At 41.5% G+C, this 21,975-nt stretch overlaps 1 protein-coding gene across 2 annotated transcripts in view; it reads right to left on the bottom strand.

The window, feature by feature from the left end:
- The window catches only part of SHLD2 (shieldin complex subunit 2), a 124,622-nt gene that overhangs the window by 88,681 nt on the left and 13,966 nt on the right, over positions 1 to 21,975 (bottom strand). For both annotated transcript variants that reach the window (XM_068124581.2, XM_078783342.1), the window contains 5 exons: positions 15,897 to 15,953; positions 14,734 to 14,880; positions 12,635 to 14,155; positions 613 to 726; positions 148 to 342 (listed from right to left, as the gene is read on the bottom strand). In XM_068124581.2, the coding sequence (XP_067980682.2) occupies positions 148 to 342; positions 613 to 726; positions 12,635 to 14,108 (1,783 nt within the window). In that variant the 5' untranslated portion in view covers positions 14,109 to 14,155; positions 14,734 to 14,880; positions 15,897 to 15,953. The remainder of the gene's footprint in view (positions 1 to 147; positions 343 to 612; positions 727 to 12,634; positions 14,156 to 14,733; positions 14,881 to 15,896; positions 15,954 to 21,975) is intronic.

Here is a 21,975-nt window from a genome sequence, read left to right as displayed (position 1 = left end):
TCCTTGTTTACAAAACGAAAAACTCCGAGATGCACTATGATCAAAAATCATGACTTCATTCAACCATCTCACAGACTATTGTTTGAAGAGGCTGGGCAATAATCAGTTAAAAAACACACAAGAAGAGCACGGCTGAGTGAGCATCACCTGTACAGATCCGAACAGACAGGACACGAGCAACACAGTGCAGGACCGTTCCAGGTATGACGTCACACAGCCTGGCATATTCCACAGCTGAAACGTGTGCTAGGCCTGATCCGGAACGTCCAAGGACCTGGGGGCACCGAGTAGCTGCACAGGTCTTGAGCAATTCCAAGAGTTCAGGCTGCACGATGCTAAACCCTGCACATCATCAGCCAGACACTTAGCTTTAATAACCAGTCATTTACAACGCACATTGTTGTTATTAAGGAGCAAGAGGCAAAACTACTAATAATGCTAAACAATCAAAACATCACAAAATGTCATTTAACTCTGCAGATAGTTCTTTGCTCAATCAACGGACAAGTCTCATGATCGTTTTCTACAGAGAAACATCATGTATGTGCTACTATTTGTGCAGTTGGTACATCTCCGTGGCTTTCAACGACCAGCGGGGAATATCATGCTCACAGTTCTGTGGATTTAGTGCTTCACAGGCTCCCAGATGAAGCATGCGGCTGCGAGCCGTGGAGGTGAGCACCTTTGTGTTCTGGACATGTTTACTCCCTTTTTGGGATCGCACATCTGAAATAGGGAGAGGAAGAGCGACAATTTCAAACGATGAGAAAGGGCACAAGAAGGGCAACACAGGTAATAGGATCACCAATTCTTTCATTATGTTTGGGCTTACAAAATGGTTGCACATTAATCTACCATTAGCCTGACAACTGCAACTTGACGACTTCATTCTTCTTCTTCTTCTTAAACGGCCGCAATTATTGCCACGTTGTTGTGGGGTTGGCTGGAGGAAGGTAGATCGAAATCTCTCATGAACAGCCTGATGTTCGACTAATCACTAAGGTTAGGGTAGGAATTTGTAATTGGGCCAGGGTGCTGGTGATATCTCACCTACTCTTCACAAATGACACCATGAGATCTTTAAAATCATCTCACTAAGGCCGGAGATGGGTCGCCCAGTTTAACGTCCACCCAAGGGACAGCACACACAATGATGAATCAATGTGTGTGGAACACCTGGATGACAGTTTATAGCTGGGTCGGGATTCAAACCCAGGCAAGACAATTTAGAGGTGAGTGTGCGTACCTCTAGGCCATCCTGAAAACCCAATCTGATGCTTCATTACATAATGCTTTTATCAACTCTCTGCCACTGGTGTATCTATACATCCATGAACATTTTATAATGATCGTTTTCCAGTATGAATTAAATAATTAATTAGAAAGAGGATGTAGGCACACGAAATTCAAAACAAAAACTACACTGACAATATTCAATGTTGCAACTCTAATGTTCAATAATATAATGGTAATTGTCTGGTATTGCTGCTAAAAAGTTTTTAACAGAACTTTTGGCTAGTGTCAGGCTGAGAAAGACCTGGAACTGCCAATGCTAAAGACACACACACACACAAAGACATACACACAAACACGAAGGTGGATACTTTGAGACCTGGGCGGACTCTGTTCCACCTTCTGAAACCTGCATATGGAGAAAACAACCAATGACACACACCTACCTTTAAGAAGGCCTCCAGATCAAACTGACTTTTATGTCATACTAACAAAGGTACCCAGCGCTGGCCTCCTCCCATATGACACAACATAACCTATTCCTACATGGGATGTTCGTGAGTGGGGGAAGAAGCGTAAAAATACGTGTATAAGAACAAAAAAGCCCAGAGGGTCAGGCTGAAAAGGTCATTCTCAGAAGGGTGAAGCAACGGATGTTATTTCTGTGGTTGGGTGGAGATAGAAAATCACAAAGGAAGGTTTCGATTCTGGGATGCAAACTTGCATGCCACATGTGGCCAAATGCAACAAGGTAGTGTAAAGTCGATTTTTTAAAGTAGATATTCCTTTCCAGTACTTTAAAAGCTACAACACATCTTATTATAATAGAGCAAACGTATATGGTTATGTCGTTATGTCGCTATGTTTGTCGCTATGTTTATATGCGACTAAAGCCTCTTCTTCTTCTTCAAAAAAATTACCACCCTCTTAATTAACCCTCTTAATTGCGTTAAGACTGCTGAGACTGCTGAGACCCCTCAGACCTTTGACGACCCTTTGAATTCCCCCAAGACCCTTCAGACCACCAAGACCCCTGAAGACCCAAAATACCCCAAAAACCCAAAACACCCCGAAGACCCAAAACACCCCGAACACCCAAAACACCCCGAAGACCCAAAACACGCAGAAAACCCAAAACACGCAGAAAACCCAAAACACGCAGAAAACCCAAAACACCCCGAATACCCAAAAGACCCTGAAGACCAAAAAGACCCTGAAGACCAAAAACACCCCGAAGATCCAAAAGACCCCGAAGACTGCAAAAAACCCAAAGACCCTTAAAGACCAAGAAGAACCAAAAGACCCTTAAGACCCAAAATCCCCTGAAGACCCCAAAGACCCAAAATACACCGAAGACCCTTAAGACCCAAAAGCCTCTGAAGACACCAAAGACCCAAAATACCCTGAAGACCCAAAACACCTCAAAGACCCAAAATACCCTTAAATGCCCAGAGGATCCAAAAAACCCTGAAGACCCAAAACACCATGAAGACCCAAAAGACACCGAAATGGTCAAAGATGCCTACCCCTCTGAAACGACGTGCGGAACGTGCCGAGTCACGCTAGTTCATCCAATCAAGCAATAGGTCAATTTCAAAAGATCGAACAAGTTATATATAAAAAAACTTTATTATTAAAAGGGATGAACAAAGTGAAGGTATGAGCTAACTGAAGAGTGATCACTCTTCAGCATTTAAGTTTATGTAATAAATGTATTTATTCACATGCATTTCAATTAAAGGAAAGAAATCATTAAGGTATGAAAACAGCACTCTCTTTATTTTTCTGCTGACATAAATAAAAGTAATTATTAAAGCTGAGCTCAACGTTTTTCTTTGAAATGATATGCTGTTGCGAAGACGGGTCTCGGCACATTCCTAGAGGACCAATTCCCAACCCAAAACAATGATGTGCCGTAGGCCTCAATAGTCCAAAAGAGCTTTTGCTGTGATCCCATTACAAGGATTAGCAGAGCACTAACCTCTTGGAATTATGACCAAAATTTTCCTTTATGTAAGCTCAGCCATCCTTGTAAGAGGAAAAGAAGAAAATGGAGGTGTGGGGCCTGGTTTCCATAATCTGACAAAATGCCCAAAATACCTGACGTAATATATTGTAAAATTTCACTCTTATTGTACAATTCGATTTTAAATAAGCCAGACAGTTTTCTGTATTAGTAGTAATGTTAAGGAGGTTTATGCAGTATGACTGATAACTAATCCTGAGTTGATATCAATAGAGAAATCCCTGTTTTAATTTAAAAAGTGTAACTTAGGAGAAACAGGTTTACTATTCGATTACAGGATTTTAGGTCAACACAATAAAAATTGCCAAGTTTTGAGTCTGCCTGTGTTGTCAGAAGTGGTGCTGGAGTCGAAAGGAGTGAAAGTACGCTGGACAAGGCCTCATCTCACTCCTCTCTGCGCATGAGCAATCGGGACAAATGCAGAGCCAAAGTACTACTAAATGACAGGTTCGTTTTCTAATTCATGTTCTGATTTGTGTTCAAAATATAATATTCAACTGAAATTAAGTTGGGCATCGATCATAAATTGACGTTTGTAGACAGAATGACAGGAGGCGAAAAGGCCCATCAAAGCCTATGCTATTATAACCAACTTATGGTTGTTTGTCCGTGCTCTCTCCTTTTGAAATGCTGAAAATCAAACAGGGAAGCAGCACATACAGTCACGTGAAAAAGTAAGTACACCCCATGTAAAGTTTTGACTTTTTCAACATATTTCAACATACAGCTATTTGATCTTCATTTCAACAATATTGATAGATAAAGGTGATATAATAAAACAAATATTATGAAACATTTACATTTTGTAGTCCATTTGAAAATAACAATGTAGTCCATTTAAATATAATTGAAATAAACATAAATGCAAATTTCGCATGTGGAAAAAGTAAGTACACCCCGACATTTATCACTACTTCAAATACCTAAAATTAGAATCAGGTGCACCAGCTCAGGTGCAAATGATTAGAACATCGTTAGAGAGGATCTTGGAGGAACCTGTCTTATTTAAACCTCAGACATTTAGTTTGGTTTGCTCTTTGTTGTTGAAGTGTGTGGCGTCACCATGCCTAGATCAAAAGAGCTCTCTGAGGCCTTCAGAAAGAAGGTTATAGATGCCTACGAGTCTGGGAAGGGATTTAAAAAGATCTCCAAACAATTTGAAATCAATCATTCGACTGTCCGGAAGATCATTTACAAGTGGAGAAGATTCCAAACAACTGCCAACTTGTTTAGGCCAGGCCGCCCCAGCAAGTTAAGCCCGAGAGCAGACCGCAAGATGCTGAAAGAAGTCTCTAAGAACCCCAGAATGTCATCACGGGACCTACAGGTAGCTCTTGCCACTGTTGATGTCAAAGAGCACGAGTCTACCATTATAAAGAGGCTGCACACATTTGATCAACATGTGTGCCAGGAGGAAACCTTTGCTGTCCAGAAAGAACATCAGGGCAAGACTAAAGTTTGCCAATGAACACCGAGGCAAAGACCAGCACTTCTGGAACAATGTGCTCTGGACAGATGAGTCAAAGGTAGAGCTATTTGGCCACAGTACCAGAAGACATGTTTGGTGAAAACCAAAGACAGCATTTGACCACAAGAACCTGATACCAACTGTAAAGCATGGTGGTGGAAATATTATGGTTTGGGGCAGCTTTGCTGCATCAGGGCCTGGGCAGCTCACCATCATAGAATCCACTATGAATTCTTCATTGTACCAGAGGGTGCTTGAGGATAATGTGAGGCCATCTGTCAGATCGTTGAAGCTCAACCAAAGGTGGACCTGCAAAATGACAATGACCCTAAACATACCAGTAAATCCACCAAGGAATGGCTGAAAAGAAAGAAATGGAGGATTCTGGAATGGCCAAGTCAAAGCCCAGATCTAAATCCCATCGAGATGTTGTGGGGGGATTTGAAACGAGCTGTGCATGCAAGAAACCCCTCAAACATCGCACAGCTCAAAGAATTCTGCATGGAGTTGACAAACATTTCTCCCAGTCGATGTCAGAGACTGGTGACAGTTATAAGAAACGCCTACTTGAGGTTGTTTCTGCCAAAGGGGGCAATACCACCTATTAGAGCCAAGGGTGTACTTACTTTTTCCACATGCGAAATTTGCATTTATGTTTATTTAAATTTTACAATGGACTACAAAATGTAAATACAACAACACACACAACATGCATTTAAAGGCCATTTTCCCTACTAGAGCGGGGGTTCTGGACTACAAAATGTAAATGTTTCATTGTAAATGTAAAGGTTGCAGATCCAAATATATTATATCACCTTTATCTATCAATATTGTTGAAATGAAGATCAAATAGCTGTATGTTGAAATATGTTGAAAAAGTCAAAACTTTACATGGGGTGTACTTACTTTTTCACGTGACTGTACCATTTTAAAAGTCTTTGCTATGAACTTGATCAGGGTTTGGACCACTGACCTCCTAACCTAGACTCAGAGAGGATGCTCACACCATTATGTCACCAAGCTTGGTAAAATGATTAATGTAACTGCAAGATCAAGCCACGAAGACAACATTAAATGTAATTCATTTGAACATTGATATAAAAGCAGCAACGTAAGCAAACTCACATTCAAACTTTTATTCAAACATGTGGACACTGCTTATAAAGAGCTTTCGAGAGGAGGAGGTTGCAGATCCAAATGTTACATTCAGCATTCTGCGATTAAAGGTGCAAGTGGTAAAATTGCCAGACATTTAAACATTATTTTAAAATTTAGCATTAGATATTTTAAAACTTTTTTGGACAATATGTATTCAGCTGATGCACAGCAAATCATGTAAAATATATAGATGATGAAATATAGGAAATAGAGGGCAGAACATATCTGCCTCTGTGGATATTAAAGAGAAATTCACTGAAATTTCATCAATGGCTTTTTGGATGGGTTTCATACATGAATATAAAGGGAGAAAAACAGTAATGATCAAATCTAATACTGAAATTCACAACTTCAGAAACATGTTCTGTTTTATTTTAGGTAACCGAGGCAGAACCAAACCCGACTTGTCCTTGGCCAAAGTAAAAAGGAAGTTTGAGTCTTGCTGTAAGAAGAGCTATAAAATGAATCCGCTGTAACTGCAATCATGTTGGGGTCATGTGATTGTTTCTTATCTTCTTCTTTTATTACTACATTGATAGCTGCTCTCACTGGTCTGTCACCGACAGCAGATTTCCTTTTCAGGGAAGTCATAAATGATATTTAGACTGTCCCCCAAAAAAGAGGGGGCACGGGGTTTTGCAATAGGTTACCAATTGAGCTTTTGCCATAAAATTTTCAAACCTTTATTATGAGCAAGGGTGCTGGAAGTGGTGGGGCAAGTACCCCTAAAAATATTTGTGGGGGGTGGGAGGGGGAATGTTTTTTTGTGGTTTTTTTTTTGCTCCACTTCCCACAAAAAAGAGAAACTCGGCACATTCCTAGAGGAATGAAAATTACTGAATTATTGAATTTGAAAAAAGAGAAAAAAAGAAGTGTTTTTTTCACGTTTGTTTTTTGCCCCCCCCCCCCCCCCCCAATCCTGGAATGCTTCAGACATGCTTCATCATATAAATATGGAGAATACTAATTATTAAATTTTACATTTTTTTTAGCTGTTGTTTTCATCGTTTAGTTTGAGTACAAAGCAGACGCAGACAGGTTTTGCATTTCGAGCTGCTTTTTACTTAATGGTTGCAATGTGTTGCAATTTATCAATGCAGTGGTGATTGTGTCTGTATATAAAACTCAAAGGTGCACACATTTTCTAATTATATTTAATTATTTCGAGAAGTGGGATTGTCATGAACAAAAAATAAAAGTTAGGTATTATATGAGTCATCCCTTGCACTCAAACGTCCAAGATCTCGGTTGGTCTTCATCAGGTAAATCTTACAAAAGTTATTTGATATGTACTTTACAAGATAAATACAAAGCACCTGTTAACTGTGAGAACTAACCATTACATCAACAGTGCTCAAATATGGTTTTAATGCAATCAGTAGTAGGAAGAGGCCATCCAACAATATACAAGTGAGACACAATAGCAGGAGAATTCAAACAAGCAAAGTCGGAGACTCGGTGCAATGTGAGAAGTCGGCTGTAGAAACCAAACTAAGTTTACGTTATTCCTGTGCCCGTTTCATTGTGATATGGTTGGAAAGTCACACTTCAGGCCATTTCCTTCCATTTGCTGCAAGATTTTTTTCCATGAGCGGTGCTGCCAAGAATTACATGACACACCCCGATTCAGATCATTAGCATGTGTAGTGTAAAAGTTTGAACTTTGGGCTTAACACTGAGCAACTCCTATTTTACTGATAATAGCAGAACTAAATGCAGATATAAAGCACTGGAAAAACTCCATGTCCCATGATTGATGTATTACCAATGTCATTCAATAGTTCACCATGAAGCAAATGTTTTGTAGCAGGTAAAATAAATAACTAAAATATTAAATGGGCTTTGTCCATTTATTTCTACACGTGGTCAATAAATAAATCAAGTGGTTTCACCTGTTTATACAAGCATGAATGTTCAGTTAACATCTTTCAAATCTACCCAATCACATACTGGTCAGTCATTCCATAACCGACTCAACCAGAGCCGTGGCCAAACCCTCTCAGATTTTGCTAGAATAATTCACATGGGGGTTTTCAAGTCCACTGAGGTCAAAAATGCTAGTCATTCTTTCTATTTTAATTTATCTTTGACCTGTGACTAGGCAAAGGTCAACCTAAAGTGGAAAGGTGGATTTGACCAGAAAAATCACGCTGGGCTCAACTTATATGCTACATTCATGTCGAACACCTCGTTCGATTCGCAATGAATAAGGCTTTCAAGAAAACAATATCAGGAGCCCCGAACTCACTTTTGGCAAGTTTTCAGACAAGGGGTAAGTGACGAGGCTTATTTAACCTTCAGCCCAACCGTTTACCCTGTAGTGTTGAGGATGCAGATCCTAAAATGGTGGTATTGCTGCAAGAACCTTAGTAACCAGTCTTCCAAAATTTGAGACACACTTTTACCTCTGCCACCAAAGGTGGATGGAGGTTGTTTTCACCGATGTGTTTGTTTGTTTGTCGTCTGTCTGTGAACAGGATATCTCAAAAGTTTGTGGACCGATTTAGATTACATTTGGTGTAGAGGTTGGGAATGTGATGAGGACGAAATGATGAGATTTTGGCTTGAGATGAGACAACAACAACAACAACATGCATTTTAAGGCCATTTTCCCTGCTAGAGTGGGGGTTAGCCTTGCGGTCCCCATGACAATCTTCTCCATTTTGCCCTATTTTCTGCATCTCTCCTTGTTAACCCCCTTGCCCGCATTTCTTCTTCCACCATCTTTAGCCAAGTCTTTCTCGGTCTTCCCCATCCTCTACTTCCTTCTACATTCATTTCCATCACTCTTTTCAACCAGTCACTTTCATCCTTCCTCAACACATGACCAAACCATCTCAACCTGTTCCTCTTCACAGCATCAATCACAGGCTCTATTCCCATCATCTTTCGCAATTCATCATTTGTCTTCCTCTCTCTCAACGATACTCCACACATCCACAAAACCATTCGCATTTCCACCCTTTCCAGCCTTCGTTGCTGCTCTACATTCATGACCCATGTCTCGCTCCCATAAATCATAACACTTATCACACATGCAGCATACACCTTTCCCTTCAGCTTCAACGACACTCCCCTCCTCATCAGCACGCCACTCAGTTCCCGAAACTTCTTCCATGCACATTTCACTCCAGCAACCGTTGCCGAGTCTGATCCACCTTCTCCATTCAGCATGTCTCCGAGGGAGCAAAATGTTTTTACACCTTGCAGCTTCATGCCGTCTCCAAGATCCAACTCAACATTTCCTCCATCTGCAGCTCCCTCTGTGCACACCTTACATTTGAATGTAGCTGCCACACTGGTTAATGACCCTCTCAGACCACTACATTTTTGATGAACCCACTCAGCGCACATTGTACATTGAATGGAGTTCATTCCGACACCCTTCCTGCACACAGCACATGGCCACTTCCCAGTTCTTTCCACCTCACCACATGCTTTACCACTTGCCATCACCTTTGTCTTTCCTATATTCACATTCAGACCTTTTCTCTCCATACATTCCTTCCACTTTTTTTTTTTTTTTTTTTTGTATACTGAATCGAGGCTCGTGAAAGAGCTTTCTTGTTCATCTTTTCCTTCAGTCCATCCATACTTTCCGCAATCAACACCAGATCATCTGCATACAACAACTCCCACGGTAAACCCTCCTTTACGTTATGAGCCAGCACCTCCATCACAGCTACAAATAGTAGTGGACTTAGTACTGACCCCTGATGCACTCCCACCTTCACCTCAAACTCAGCACTGTTAAGGTCCTTTGTCCTTGCAGCTAGAGCAGCACTCTTTTGTACATTGCCATCACTACTCTGATCAACCATTCCTCCACTCCTAACTTCCTCAATGCCCATGTCAATACTTCGCGTGGAACCCTATCGAATGCTTTCTCCAGATCAACAAACCCAAGAAACAACTTCTTCCTCTTCTCCATGTACTTCTCCTGCAACAGCCTCACAATGAAGAGAGCGTCTGTCGTTCCTCTTCCTGGCATAAATCCAAACTGCATTTCGTCGATCTTCACCTTCTTCCTTATCCTCCTCTCCAACACCCTTTCCAATACCTTCATTCCATGCTCCAATAACTTTATCGCTCGGTGCGAGCCACACTCCAGAGGGTCACCTTTCCCCTTGTATAGAGGGACGAGGGTACTCAGTTCCCAATCCACTGGAATGCGGCCTTCTTTCACCACCAGATTACAGATCTCTGTCATTCTCTTCACACCCCAACTTCCTGCTGCCTTCAACATGCTTGAGATGAGACAAAATGATGAAAAATGATGAGACGAAATGATGAGAGTTGGTGACTGGGTGAAGGTGTCGTTTGACAAGAAATGTTCCCTGGAGAAGTTGTGACCTATCAGATGATACTTCAGATGATGATATCAGATATCAGATGGTACTTCACCCGCCGAGCTCTCCTCGCACCTTTCACCCTTATGTCGCAGACAACCAAGTGGTGCTGTGAAACAGCCTCCTCCCCCGGGATCACCTTTGTGTCCCGGAGGTGCCCTCTATCTCGCCTACGCACCAGCAGGTAGTCAACGGTTGTCGTCGACCCACCTGACGTGTATGTAATAAGCTTATTATCCTCTTTCTGGAACTGAGTATTACAAATCAACAAATCAGCTCCATCAGCAAACTCCAAAATCCTTTCACCTTCTCCATTTCTCACACCATATCCGTAACCCCCATGAACTCCCTCAAAACCGTCCATACTCCTTCCCACATGTCCATTTAGGTCTCCTCCTACCACAACAAAGTCCTCATCTTTCACGTTTTCCATCAGCTTCTATATAGCACACCAGAACTTGTCCTTCTCTTCATCGCTCCGACCAACCTGCGGAACATATCCCGAGATGATGTTCACCAAGAGCTTTCCAATCATCATTTTCACCATCATCAACCTTTCACTCACTCTCGTCACACTCACCACACTGTCCACAAACTCCTCAGAAAACAGGACACCAACACCATTCATGCCCTCCGGGCACCCTTGCCACACAAACTTGTATTTCTGTCCCTGCCTACCCTTCACCATTCTCACACCACTTCCCTTCCATCTCGTCTCCTGCACACAACATATGTCCACTCTTCTTCTGACCAATACTTCCACCACTTCTCCTGATCTCCCTGTCATTGCCCCTACATTCCATGTCCCAAATCTCAGAAACCGATCTCCACGTCGGGAGACGTTAAACTATATTAAATTATGAGATACTATATTAAAGAACCCCCTTTGAAATTTGGGGGGTGGGGGAGGAAGGGAAGGGGAAGAGTGGAGGGAGGGAGAAGGTGGGGATGAGAGAGAGAGGAGAGAAGAAAGGGGAGAGAGAGTGGGGGTGGATGGAAGGGTAGGAGTAGGAGGAGGGACCCAGAGTTCCCAGGCAATGCCGGGTACCTTTGCAAGTAACAAATAAATCTAAGTTCCACATGCAAGTTCATCACCCCTCAGCTCAAAGCAAGCACCACAGGAAACACACACACACACACACACACACACACACACACACACACACACACACACACACACACACACACACACCTTTTATTCTAGATATAACCCCAGTCAATGTAAAATTGAAGAAAAATGCTAGTTTAGTTAGGACTATGTGGTACTTTAACCTGTCCAAAGTGGAAATAAGCAATGCTTGGATGCATGACAAATGTAACTTCAAAAATCCTCCAAAAATCCAAGGATACCAAAATATTTTGCTTGATTGTTGCAGCTCTCATCATCTTTGGGTGATTTTGGAGCCCTTCCCTCCACCCCTCCCTCCAGATGAGTTATTTTGGCCAAAACATGGTAAAAAAAAATAGCAAAAACTTCAAATTTTAGAGCAGGTCAATGACCAGGACAAGTGGGGAGACTTGAAACCACAAGTTTGGTCCTCAGGTTCTTACAGCAATACTAACATTTTAGGACCTGCATCCTGTACAAGCCCTGGTGTTGGGCTAGAGGCTAGGGTGCCGGCTTAGGATCCTAGGATCCTGGGTTCGAATCCCGGTCGATCGCTGAATTAACGCCAGGGGGGTTGACTCAGCCTGTCATCCTTCCGAGGTCAGCAAATTGAGTACCAGTTCACTGGTAATTCCCTGCTTGTCGTTAAAGGCGGAAAAAAGGGTTGGCGTCAGGAAGGGCATCCGGCCGTAAAACATTGCTTCAAAAAGGGGACCAAAAAACAACAACAACCACGGTTCCCGAAAAAGGCCAACCCCCGGTTGCGGGGAAAAATGGCCTCTAAAGGTAGTTATTTTTTAAAATTATTATCCTGTACAAGGTAAAGGGTTTGGCTGAAGGTGAAATAAAGCTCATCACTTACCACTTGTCTGGAAACTTGCCAAAAGTGAGATAGGGGCTCCTGATATTTTTTTCCTTGAAAGCCATATTCAATGTGAGTCGAACGAGGTGCCACACATGATTGTAGCATATAATTTGAGCCCAGCGTGATTTTTCTGGTCAAGGTCACTTTTTCACTTTAGGTTGACCCACAGGTCGAAGGGAAATAATAATAAAAAGAATGAATAGCATTTTGGAACTCAGCATGCCTGAAAGCCCCAGTACAGGTGAATTTTGTTTAGCAAAGTATGTGAGGGATTGGTAACAAAATGCCCTCTTCTGTTTGAGTTAGCCTTGAATGGCCGTGGTAAGGTAAAGTTTTTATACCTGGAATATATTCCTAAAACCCGACAATGACATATTTCTGTGCAGTCTATTTAAAATGCTACAATCAACTTGAAACATGCACACACCTGTGATGACAACCACATCTCCTGGTAGCAGCATCAGAGCCCAAAAGGCAGCAGTTCTCCAAAGCTCCACTGTGGCTGTGTCACCAAGCCAATCCATCAACAGAAGTGAGGAAACAGAGAACGAGCGGCCTGCACAAAATCCTTTCCTGGCTTGCACGTCGCGTACACCTCGTGAGTTTAAGACCACGGCCAAGAGATGTTTCCCTGGCCCAAAACGATCAGAAAGGCAAACCCGGATTGTATCGGTCTTAACGTGTCCAGAATCTGTATTCTTCATACCTTTGCTTGATGACTGCCATGACCCCCCAACTTTATCTGCAGACCATTGTTGGCAAGCACCTTTCAGTGTCCTTTGGGCAATGACTGTGTTTTGTGAATCCTTATTTTGGACATGGGATTGGCAAGAGCTTTTTTGAGGTCTGGCTGTTTCTGTTTGTTCTTCCGACTTCCTGTGAAAGTGTGTGGATGTCACACTTCTTTTTAAATCGCTTTGCTCCGTGGAGGCAACTGCATGATAATCCCTCAAAGAGCTCTCACAATTGATCGAAAGTGGAAAAGCTGTTCCAAATGACTTTTCTTTCATGGCGACAGATTGCACAACTTCGCGTTTCGAATCTCTGCCTTGGTGCAATCTTCTGCCATCCACAGTGGCTGGTGGTTGAGAGACTTGAGAACAAAGCAAGCCTGAGCCAACACATTCAAACATCATTCCTCCAGTTTCATGCGGCAAACTACTGTGGAGATGACACAAGGAACTTTCTTGGTATTTGCACTCAACATGCTTTGGAGGTTTCTTCAAGACCTTAAAGTTTCTTTCTTGCTTATGTTCATCAGAAGATACCCGTTTCAAAGTGGTACTCCTTGAGGAATCCTGAAGTCCATCACAGTCTTCAGATAAAAAAGATGGAAAAAGAGTTTGCGATTCCTTGGCATCATCAAAGATTTCGCTGCAAACAAATTTCCCTTGTTTTGCTTCGTGTATTTGGCAATATTTACCTTCCTCCATTGGAAAAGGGTTTTCAAACTGCTCCTCTGAGGAAACATCAAGATCAAACAACTCTGGCGATAAAGGTTCGTGGTTAACGTTGCTCCTTGCAGTCCAAAGGCTATCCGTAAATTCAGCCACTTGGGGGCAGTTTTGCACCAGGTAGCCCGACACAGCTTTTGTTGACATTCGCAGGACATCTGCGGCATATTCACTAGTCAGATTGTCTCTTTGTAGGCCATCAGTATTCTCTCCATTCAAAGCTTCGTGCTTGTTCCTAACAACACTGTTTTCACATGTACTTAGGGGTATCTGCTTCCCCGTTGGCAGACATGCGGGGTCAGAATGACTGCTTGCTCCCCATGGGTGAACATGCCAAAGAGGAGCATGGTGCTCTTCCTTCTGAACACTGTCCTCTGGAAGTTTGATGTCCCAAAGGTCAAGGCTGATGCTTGGTGCCCCGACGAATGCGTATATTCTTTTTCTCATTAGTTCTCTGACCGACCCTGTGTTGATCCATTATTTCCTGAAGAAACCTGCACACAAAAAAAAGGAACAGTGGCTTGGAAAAGATTACCTCAGACTGATTATTCAGTCAATTGTAAAGACTTGTAAAAACGGAAATCAAACGATAATGTTGTAAAACGGGTGTACTTCAACCCAATTCAAATAATTCATACATCCAAATGTTGGAAGAGTATCGCCGATTGTAATATTAAAAGGGTCATGGGGCTGCACACCATTGATGTCGCATGACCAGGGTACTGACACACAAATTTGTAATTTGGACAAGCGAACAGCAAAGTCTTTTCAGAATGAATCAAGTGATTTTAACAGTCAAAGGCAAAATGCTAGCAAACAGGCCCAGTTAACACAACACCGTTAGGCCAACGTTTGCCCAACGGTGTTGTGTTAGCTGGGGGGCCACTGTCTTAACATCCCTCCAAAAGGATGGCAAATTGTAATAAAATGGCCTAGCGATGAAGCACCGATATATAGTCGCATTCTATTCCTTCAAGGATGCAGTCCAGATGAGACAAGTCAAATGTGGGAATGCCATCTCAGAAAAAAAATCTTGCTTAAAAAATGGCTGCTGTGTGTTGCTAAGACTTGCCATTTTGAAGAGACTGATGTTTTCACTCATAGAAGCCATTTTCACCTTGCAAAACCCTTTTTTCTTTTCCGCAGTGTAAAAAGGAAACCGTGACACTGACTCATCTTCCATACTGTCGTCACTCAAACAACCTACTTCCTGCCAATCCTGTCAATGAGGACACAATTTCAAAGCAATGTACTCAAAGCTCCTCATTGAGTTTATCTGTTGTAAAACCTTATTAACCCTTGGATGCAGTGATTGGGCCTCGGAGGCCCACAAGGTTTTTTTTGCAAAAACTATGCTGTACAATTTTTTTTTGGAATGAGCCTCATTTTCACCGACTTTCATGTTGTTACACAAAATTCAGTGACATAGATAAATAAAAATTTCATTCAGGCTCGTGGGAAAATCTTCATTCTTCACTTATAACCCGAAAATCCGACACGAATGCAGGCCTGGGGCCTTCGAGGCCCCGCATAAATGTTGTTGTACTACTATGTTATATCATTATTTTCTTGATACGAGCCTCATTATATGCTCCTATAACTTGGTTACAAATAATTCAGTGACAAAAATATGAAAATTTAAAAACTTTACACGAATACATTTGTGGGGCCTACAGCCCAATGGCTGCAAAGGTGTAGGATTTTTGACAGTTGTGGACATATACATTCTAAATAATAGGATTAGTGAATCGTATTTTTTGAGCAAATGCTCCTCCATGAGCCTCAACGTTTTAGAGAAAAAAAAGTTGAAAAACCAAGAACAAAATTTTTTTTTTTGCAAAAAAAAAAAAGGATTCATCACTTGTATGGGATTCTTCCAACTAATAGGATCAATGATTCACATTTTCTGAGCAAATACACATCCATGAGCATCGACTTGGATTGAAAAAGGATATGAAAGAAAAAAATCTATAAAAAAAATAAAATAAAATAAACTACACGAATACATCCGTTGGGCCTCCGAGGCCCAATGGCTGCGTTTATGTAGGATTTTTGACGCCTGCATCTAAGAGTTAAAAAAAAAAAACTACCAAATGCATACTCCTAATGGCAAATATTCAAGATTCTGGCTGCTCGTTCATTGCAAATTTGCACATTTTAACAGTCATCTCAAATGTTCAATGCCTGGCAATAATAATTTGTGCACAATTTGAATGTGTTGGACCAATACATCACCTGCTGATGAACTGCAACGGAGAAGGAAAGATCATTTCAAACTGCATCACATCGGTGCTTTGTGAGATACAAATGTATGGGGTAAGAAAACACCAGGAAGCGACATCTAGCCATCAATTATTTAAAATCTCAACTGAATTGGCTGATTGTTTTGCAGGTCATGCCACAAAAGCAAGTCAATGCAGTTTCCACACGCTGCGATACACTATAAACTGAAACTGTCGGGTAACATTTTGGAAATAAATTTAGCTAGAGAACAAATGCGGACAACAATTCCATCTCTCGTCGAATCCTAGGTTACTGGCAGGGCCGAAAGAGGGCTTGTGGGCGAGAAAGCAGAATTTATAGCAAAGGTGTCAGGCACTGTTGTATCCAGCAGGTGAGATCTGGCAAATGGGGTATCATCGTTCAGTAAAGCATGTGAATCACAAGCACATCCAATTGCCTACATACATTAGCAGGATTCCAGAATCATTGGAATCTCCCGCGATGAAGCTAACTCCGAGGGCCTTTCACTCACTCACCTCAGGCAGGTTGGTGGTCGTTCTGTCTTCTACCGACTCCTATCCGGCCTAGCTCCCACAGCTCTGTCTGTGCTCTGTCCCCCAAATATTCCTACAGGTCTGCCTGCAACCCTCTTATGGTTAAACTGCCAAAATCAAGACTCTATATTCACCTTCACTCTTTTATTCCTCTTTACTCCCACCTCTGGAACAAACTCCCTCACTCTCTTCAATCCCACTCCTCCCTCCAGGTCTTTAAAACAGATGTTCACCACCATCTCTTATCTTCCCCCATCCAAAACCTTGATCTTTTCTACCCCTGTTAATTTCACCCCAGATCCACTTTTTTGAAATACCGACTTCTTTCCTTGAAGTCCAAGCAGTGTCCATGTGTTTTATACCTCAACCTTCCCATACCTCTTCTGCCCAAGCCCTCTCCCTCCCACAGATCTCCCGATGTCCCTGTTCTCTGCTGTTGTACTTGTGTGCTTCCCTCTCTCTCCCCATCTTGTCTCCCGCTCCCTTTATTGTATGTTTTGTGTGTCGGCTTTTTTTTGTCATTGATGTTAGCTCTTACACGAGCCTCGATCTTGTACACAAAAAATAAAAAATAAAAAATAAAAGACATCAAACCAGTGATGTTTGATAAAAAGAGATGCTACAAAGCCGGACAAGACAAAGAGCAATCAGAGATTGCAAACCCTCGCCAGGATGTATTTTCAGTGGTTTTTTAAGGCTTTTGTGTAAAAACAAATATGGCGGCCGAACCACGTGACCGATGACGTCATCATTTTTTTTCCCTAAACCAATATATTCCTAGATTATGCTCAAGAAATTTTATCTTGATCGGATGTAGTTTTATACTTCTTGAATTATGACGTCATACTGGAGGTACCTCTGACACCATCATTAACATATTTTATTCCCCATGGAGAGTTCTTTACAATGAGCCATGTCTCAATTTTTCTATTCAGCCCTTTCGGAGATATAGAGGTGCAACGTTTTTCGATTTTTCCAAGATGGCAGCCGAACCAAGTGGCCGATGACGTCATAATTATCATTTAAAAAATTATACAGGTGGGGTTGCACCTATGGTGAAAATTTCCTGTCGATCGGACCAACGGTTGCAGAGAAAATCATATTTATTCTGTGCGGACAAACAGACAGACAAACAAACAGACAAACAAACAGACAGACAGACTCAAGTGCAATACCCTCTCCTCTGGCGAGGGTAATAATGCACAAAACAAAAATGCTATTTACTCATCTCCTGAATGTACTTTGCCTTCAGGAGATGAGTCGGCTTCAGGAGAAAAAGAATCGGCTGAAAAGTATATACAGTATACCGCTCCCACAACCCAAGCCCTCTCCAACTCGATCATATAAGCCATAACAAGCTCAACGCACTTAGAACATAAAATAAAATAAATGTTCCAGGGATGAGAACATTGATCCAAATGACACAACGATGGGTGACAAGCAGAAATTAGTTTTAAAATAACATTAATTATGAATATCTGGGCAGTTTGTCAAGTCAATGTAGAGACAAATGGCAATTTACCAAGTCTGATTACCATAAAGGGATTTGGGTGAATTATCATATGTAGCTATTCATTCAGTCCATTGGCTTTGGGAAAATGACACTGTGGTCAAATATTATTGATACAACATTGACATTTTACTTGTTGCAGTTTCCCAATCAATTCTGTTCACCATCCTGTGATGGTTTTACCATGAAAGGCACTGTATTAAAAAATTTGGTTTGATTTTTTTTGGGGGGGGTTGTTCATAAAAAGGCCATATTTATGGTAATTGACATATTACTATAAGACACCGGTTCACATTGGGAATGCGTTACGGAAAAGTGTGAAGAATATCGACACGACGAAAATCAAATCCGTTTTTCTCATAAGAATTAATGGAATAAGTGGGGGATGTGTTCCTAACAATGCCACTTCAGGTGTTATATTTCGCTTCTTACCTCCACCACCAAAGGTGGATGTAGGTTATGTTTTCACCCCTGTCTGTCTGTTTGTTACTTGCCGGAAAAGATTCCAGCAAAAATGTTGATCGGTTGGTTTGTTACTTGCCGGAAAAGTTTCCGGCAAGTATGTTGATCGGTTGGTTTGTCTGTTTGTCTGTCTGCCTGCCTATCTGTCTGTCTCTGTCTGTTTGTTCACAGTACTACGTCTACACCGTTGCACGTAGAACCACCAAACTTTACAAACATATTTGTCTTGCCCTGGAATACTGTGCCCAATTGATGACGTCATCGGTCACGTGGTTCGGCCGCCATCTTGGAAAAAACGAAAAAATTAGCACCTCTATATCTCCGAAAGTGCTGAATAGAAAAAATTGAGACATGGCTCATTGTAAAGAACTCTCCATGGGGAATAAAATATGTTAATGATGACGTCATCGGTCACGTGGTTGGGCCGCCATCTTGTAAAAACCGAAAAACGTAGCACCTCTATATCTCCAAAAGTGCTGAATAGAAAAAATTGAGACATGGCTCATTGTAAAGAACTCTCCATGGGGAATAGAATATGTTAATGATGATGTCATTGGTGTCTCCATTATGACGTCATAATTCGACAAGTACAAAACTTCATCCGATCAAGATGCAATTTCTTGAGCGTCACGTCGGCATAAACTGGCAAAGAAAAAAAAAAAATGATGACGTCATCGGTCACGTGGTTCGGCCGCCATCTTGGAAAACCCGAAAAACTTTGCACCTCTATATCTCCGAAAGTGCTGAATAGAAAAAATTGAGACATGGCTCATTGTAAAGAACTCTCCATGGGGAATAAAATATGTTAATGATGATGTCATAGGTGCCTCCATTATGACGTCATAATTCGACAAGTACAAAACTTTATCCGATCAAGATGAAATTTCTTGAGCATCATCAAGGAATAAATAATTCGTTTAGAAAACAAATAATGATGACGTCATCGGTCACGTGGTTCGGCCGCCATATTTGTCCAAAATGGCCGATAAAAAAGTACATTCCGGCAAGTCCTCGGTCTCTGACCGATTTTTCATCTGTCTGTTTGTCTGTCTGTCTGTCTGTCTGTGCGCAGCACTACGTCTACACCGTTGCACGAAGAATCACCAAACTTTGCACACATATTTGTCTTGCCCTGGAATAGACTGTGCCCAATTGATGACGTCATCGGTCACGTGGTTCGGCCGCCGCCCTAGAAAACCCAGAAAAATTTTTGCACCACTATATCTCCGAAAGTGCTGAATAGAAAAAATTGAGACATGGCTCATTGTAAAGAACTCTCCATGGGGAATAAGATATGTTAATGATGATGTCATAGGTGCGTCCATTATGACGTCATAATTCGACAAGTACAAAACTTCATCCGATGAAAATGAAATTTCTTGAGCATAATCTAGGAATAAATTAGTTTAGATAATGATGACAAAATAGATGATAGTAAACAAATAATGATGACGTCATCGGTCACGTAGTTCGGCCGCCATATTTGTCCATAATGGCCGATAAAAAAAAGTATATTCCGGCAAATCCTCGGTCTCTGACCGATTTTTCATCTGTTTGTTTGTCTGTGAACAAGATATCTCAAAAAGTTGTGGACGGATTCGGATGAAATTTGGCAGATGTAGCGATTGCGACAAGGACGAAATTATTAGATTTTGGTGAAGATCCGGATTCGGATCCAGCTACTAGAATTTTTAAATGATTCTTCACCATTGGGAAATAGGGCCAAAAACTATACATAGCAGGATATCTCAAAAAGTTGTGGACGGATTCGGACGAAACTTGTTGGACTGATTGCGTGTCTGACAAGGACAAATAGATTCATGTCCGTGAAGTTAGCACCCTTCACCCGATTCAAAGTTAGGGTTGTACCATTACAAAAATGGGGGGTGTTGGGGATTTCTTTGTACAAAAGGCAGATGCGAATACGCAAATAGGGTAAATTATGGACTATGGTAATCTGATAATGGTTCGAATTCTGTAAAGGCCTGAATTGGTTAATTGTTCGAATGCAGTAATGGTTTGAATCAGGTAAAATAAAATCGAATCCAGTAACAATCCGGTAAAATAAAATTGAATCCGGAAAACGTTTGAATCGGTTAATGGTTCGAATCCGGTAAACGTTTGAATCGGTTAATGGTTCGATCCCCCCCTCTGGCGTCAGGAAGGGCATCCAGCCATAAAAACATTGCCTCAAAACAGGGAACCATGATTGTCATGGGGCCCGCAAGGCTAACCCCTGCTCTGGCGGGGAAAATGGCCTTAAAACGATCATTCATTCATTCATTCAATGGTTCGAATCCGGTAAACGTTTGAATCGGTTAATGGTTCGAATCCGGTAAACGTTTGAATCGGCTAAAGGTTCGAATCCGGTAAACGTTTGAATCGGTTAATGGTTCGAATTTGGCAAACGTTTGAATCCGGTAAAATAAAATCGAATCCGGAAAACGTTTGAATCCGGTAAAATAAAATCGAATCCGGAAAACGTTTGAATCGGTTAATGGTTCGAATCCGGTAAACGTTTGAATCGGCTAAAGGTTCGAATCCGGTAAAGGTAAACGTTTGAATCGGCTAAAGGTTCGATTCCGGTAAACGTTTGAATCGGTTAATGGTTCGAATCCGGTAAACATTTGAATCGGCTAAACCAAAGGTTCAAATCCGGTAAACGTTTGAATCGGTTAATGGTCCGAATCCGGTAAACGTTTGAATCGGCTAAATGTTCGAATCCGGTAAACGTTTGAATCGGCTAAAGGTTCAAATCCGGTAAACGTTTGAATCGGCTAAACGTTCGAATCCGGTAAACGTTTGAATCGGTTAATGGTTCGAATCCGGAAAACGTTTGAATCGGCTAAAGGTTTGAATCCGGTAAAGGTAAACGTTTGAATCGGCTAAAGGTTCAAATCCGGTAAACGTTTGAATGGGTTAATGGTTCGAATCCGGTAAACGTTTGAATCGGCTAAACCAAAGGTTCGAATCCGGTAAACGTTTGAATCGGTTAATGGTCCGAATCCGGTAAACGTTTGAATCGGCTAAAGGTTCAAATCCGGTAAACGTTTGAATCGGCTAAAGGTTCGAATCCGGTAAACGTTTGAATCGGTTAATGGTTCGAATCCGGAAAACGTTTGAATCGGCTAAAGGTTCGAATCCGGTAAAGGTAAACGTTTGAATCGGCTAAAGGTTCGAATCCGGAAAACGATTAAATCGGTTAATGTTTCGAATCTGGTAAACGTTTGAATCGGTTAATGGTTCGAATCCGGTAAACGTTTGAATCGGTTAATGTTCGAATCCTGTAAACATTTGAATCGGTTAATGGTTTGAATCCTGTAGACATTTGAATCGGTTAATGGTTCGAATCCGGTAAACATTTGAATCGGTTAATGGTTCGTATCCGGTAAAAAGGTTGAATCGGGTAAAGGTTCGAATCCGGTAAACGTTTGAATCGGTTAATGGTTCAAATCCGGTAAACGTTTGAATCGGTTAATGTTTCGAATCCTGTAAACGTTTGAATTGGGTAAAGGTTTGAATCGGGTAAAGCTTTGAATAGGCTAAACGTTTGAATAGGCTAAAC

Source organism: Myxine glutinosa, chromosome 8, assembly GCF_964187855.1.
Source record: "Myxine glutinosa chromosome 8, kmMyxGlut1.1, whole genome shotgun sequence".
In the NCBI taxonomy this organism is placed as follows: domain Eukaryota; kingdom Metazoa; phylum Chordata; class Myxini; order Myxiniformes; family Myxinidae; genus Myxine; species Myxine glutinosa.
Note: the sequence above shows the minus strand (reverse complement) of the source record. Positions and strands in the feature narration are given on the sequence as shown.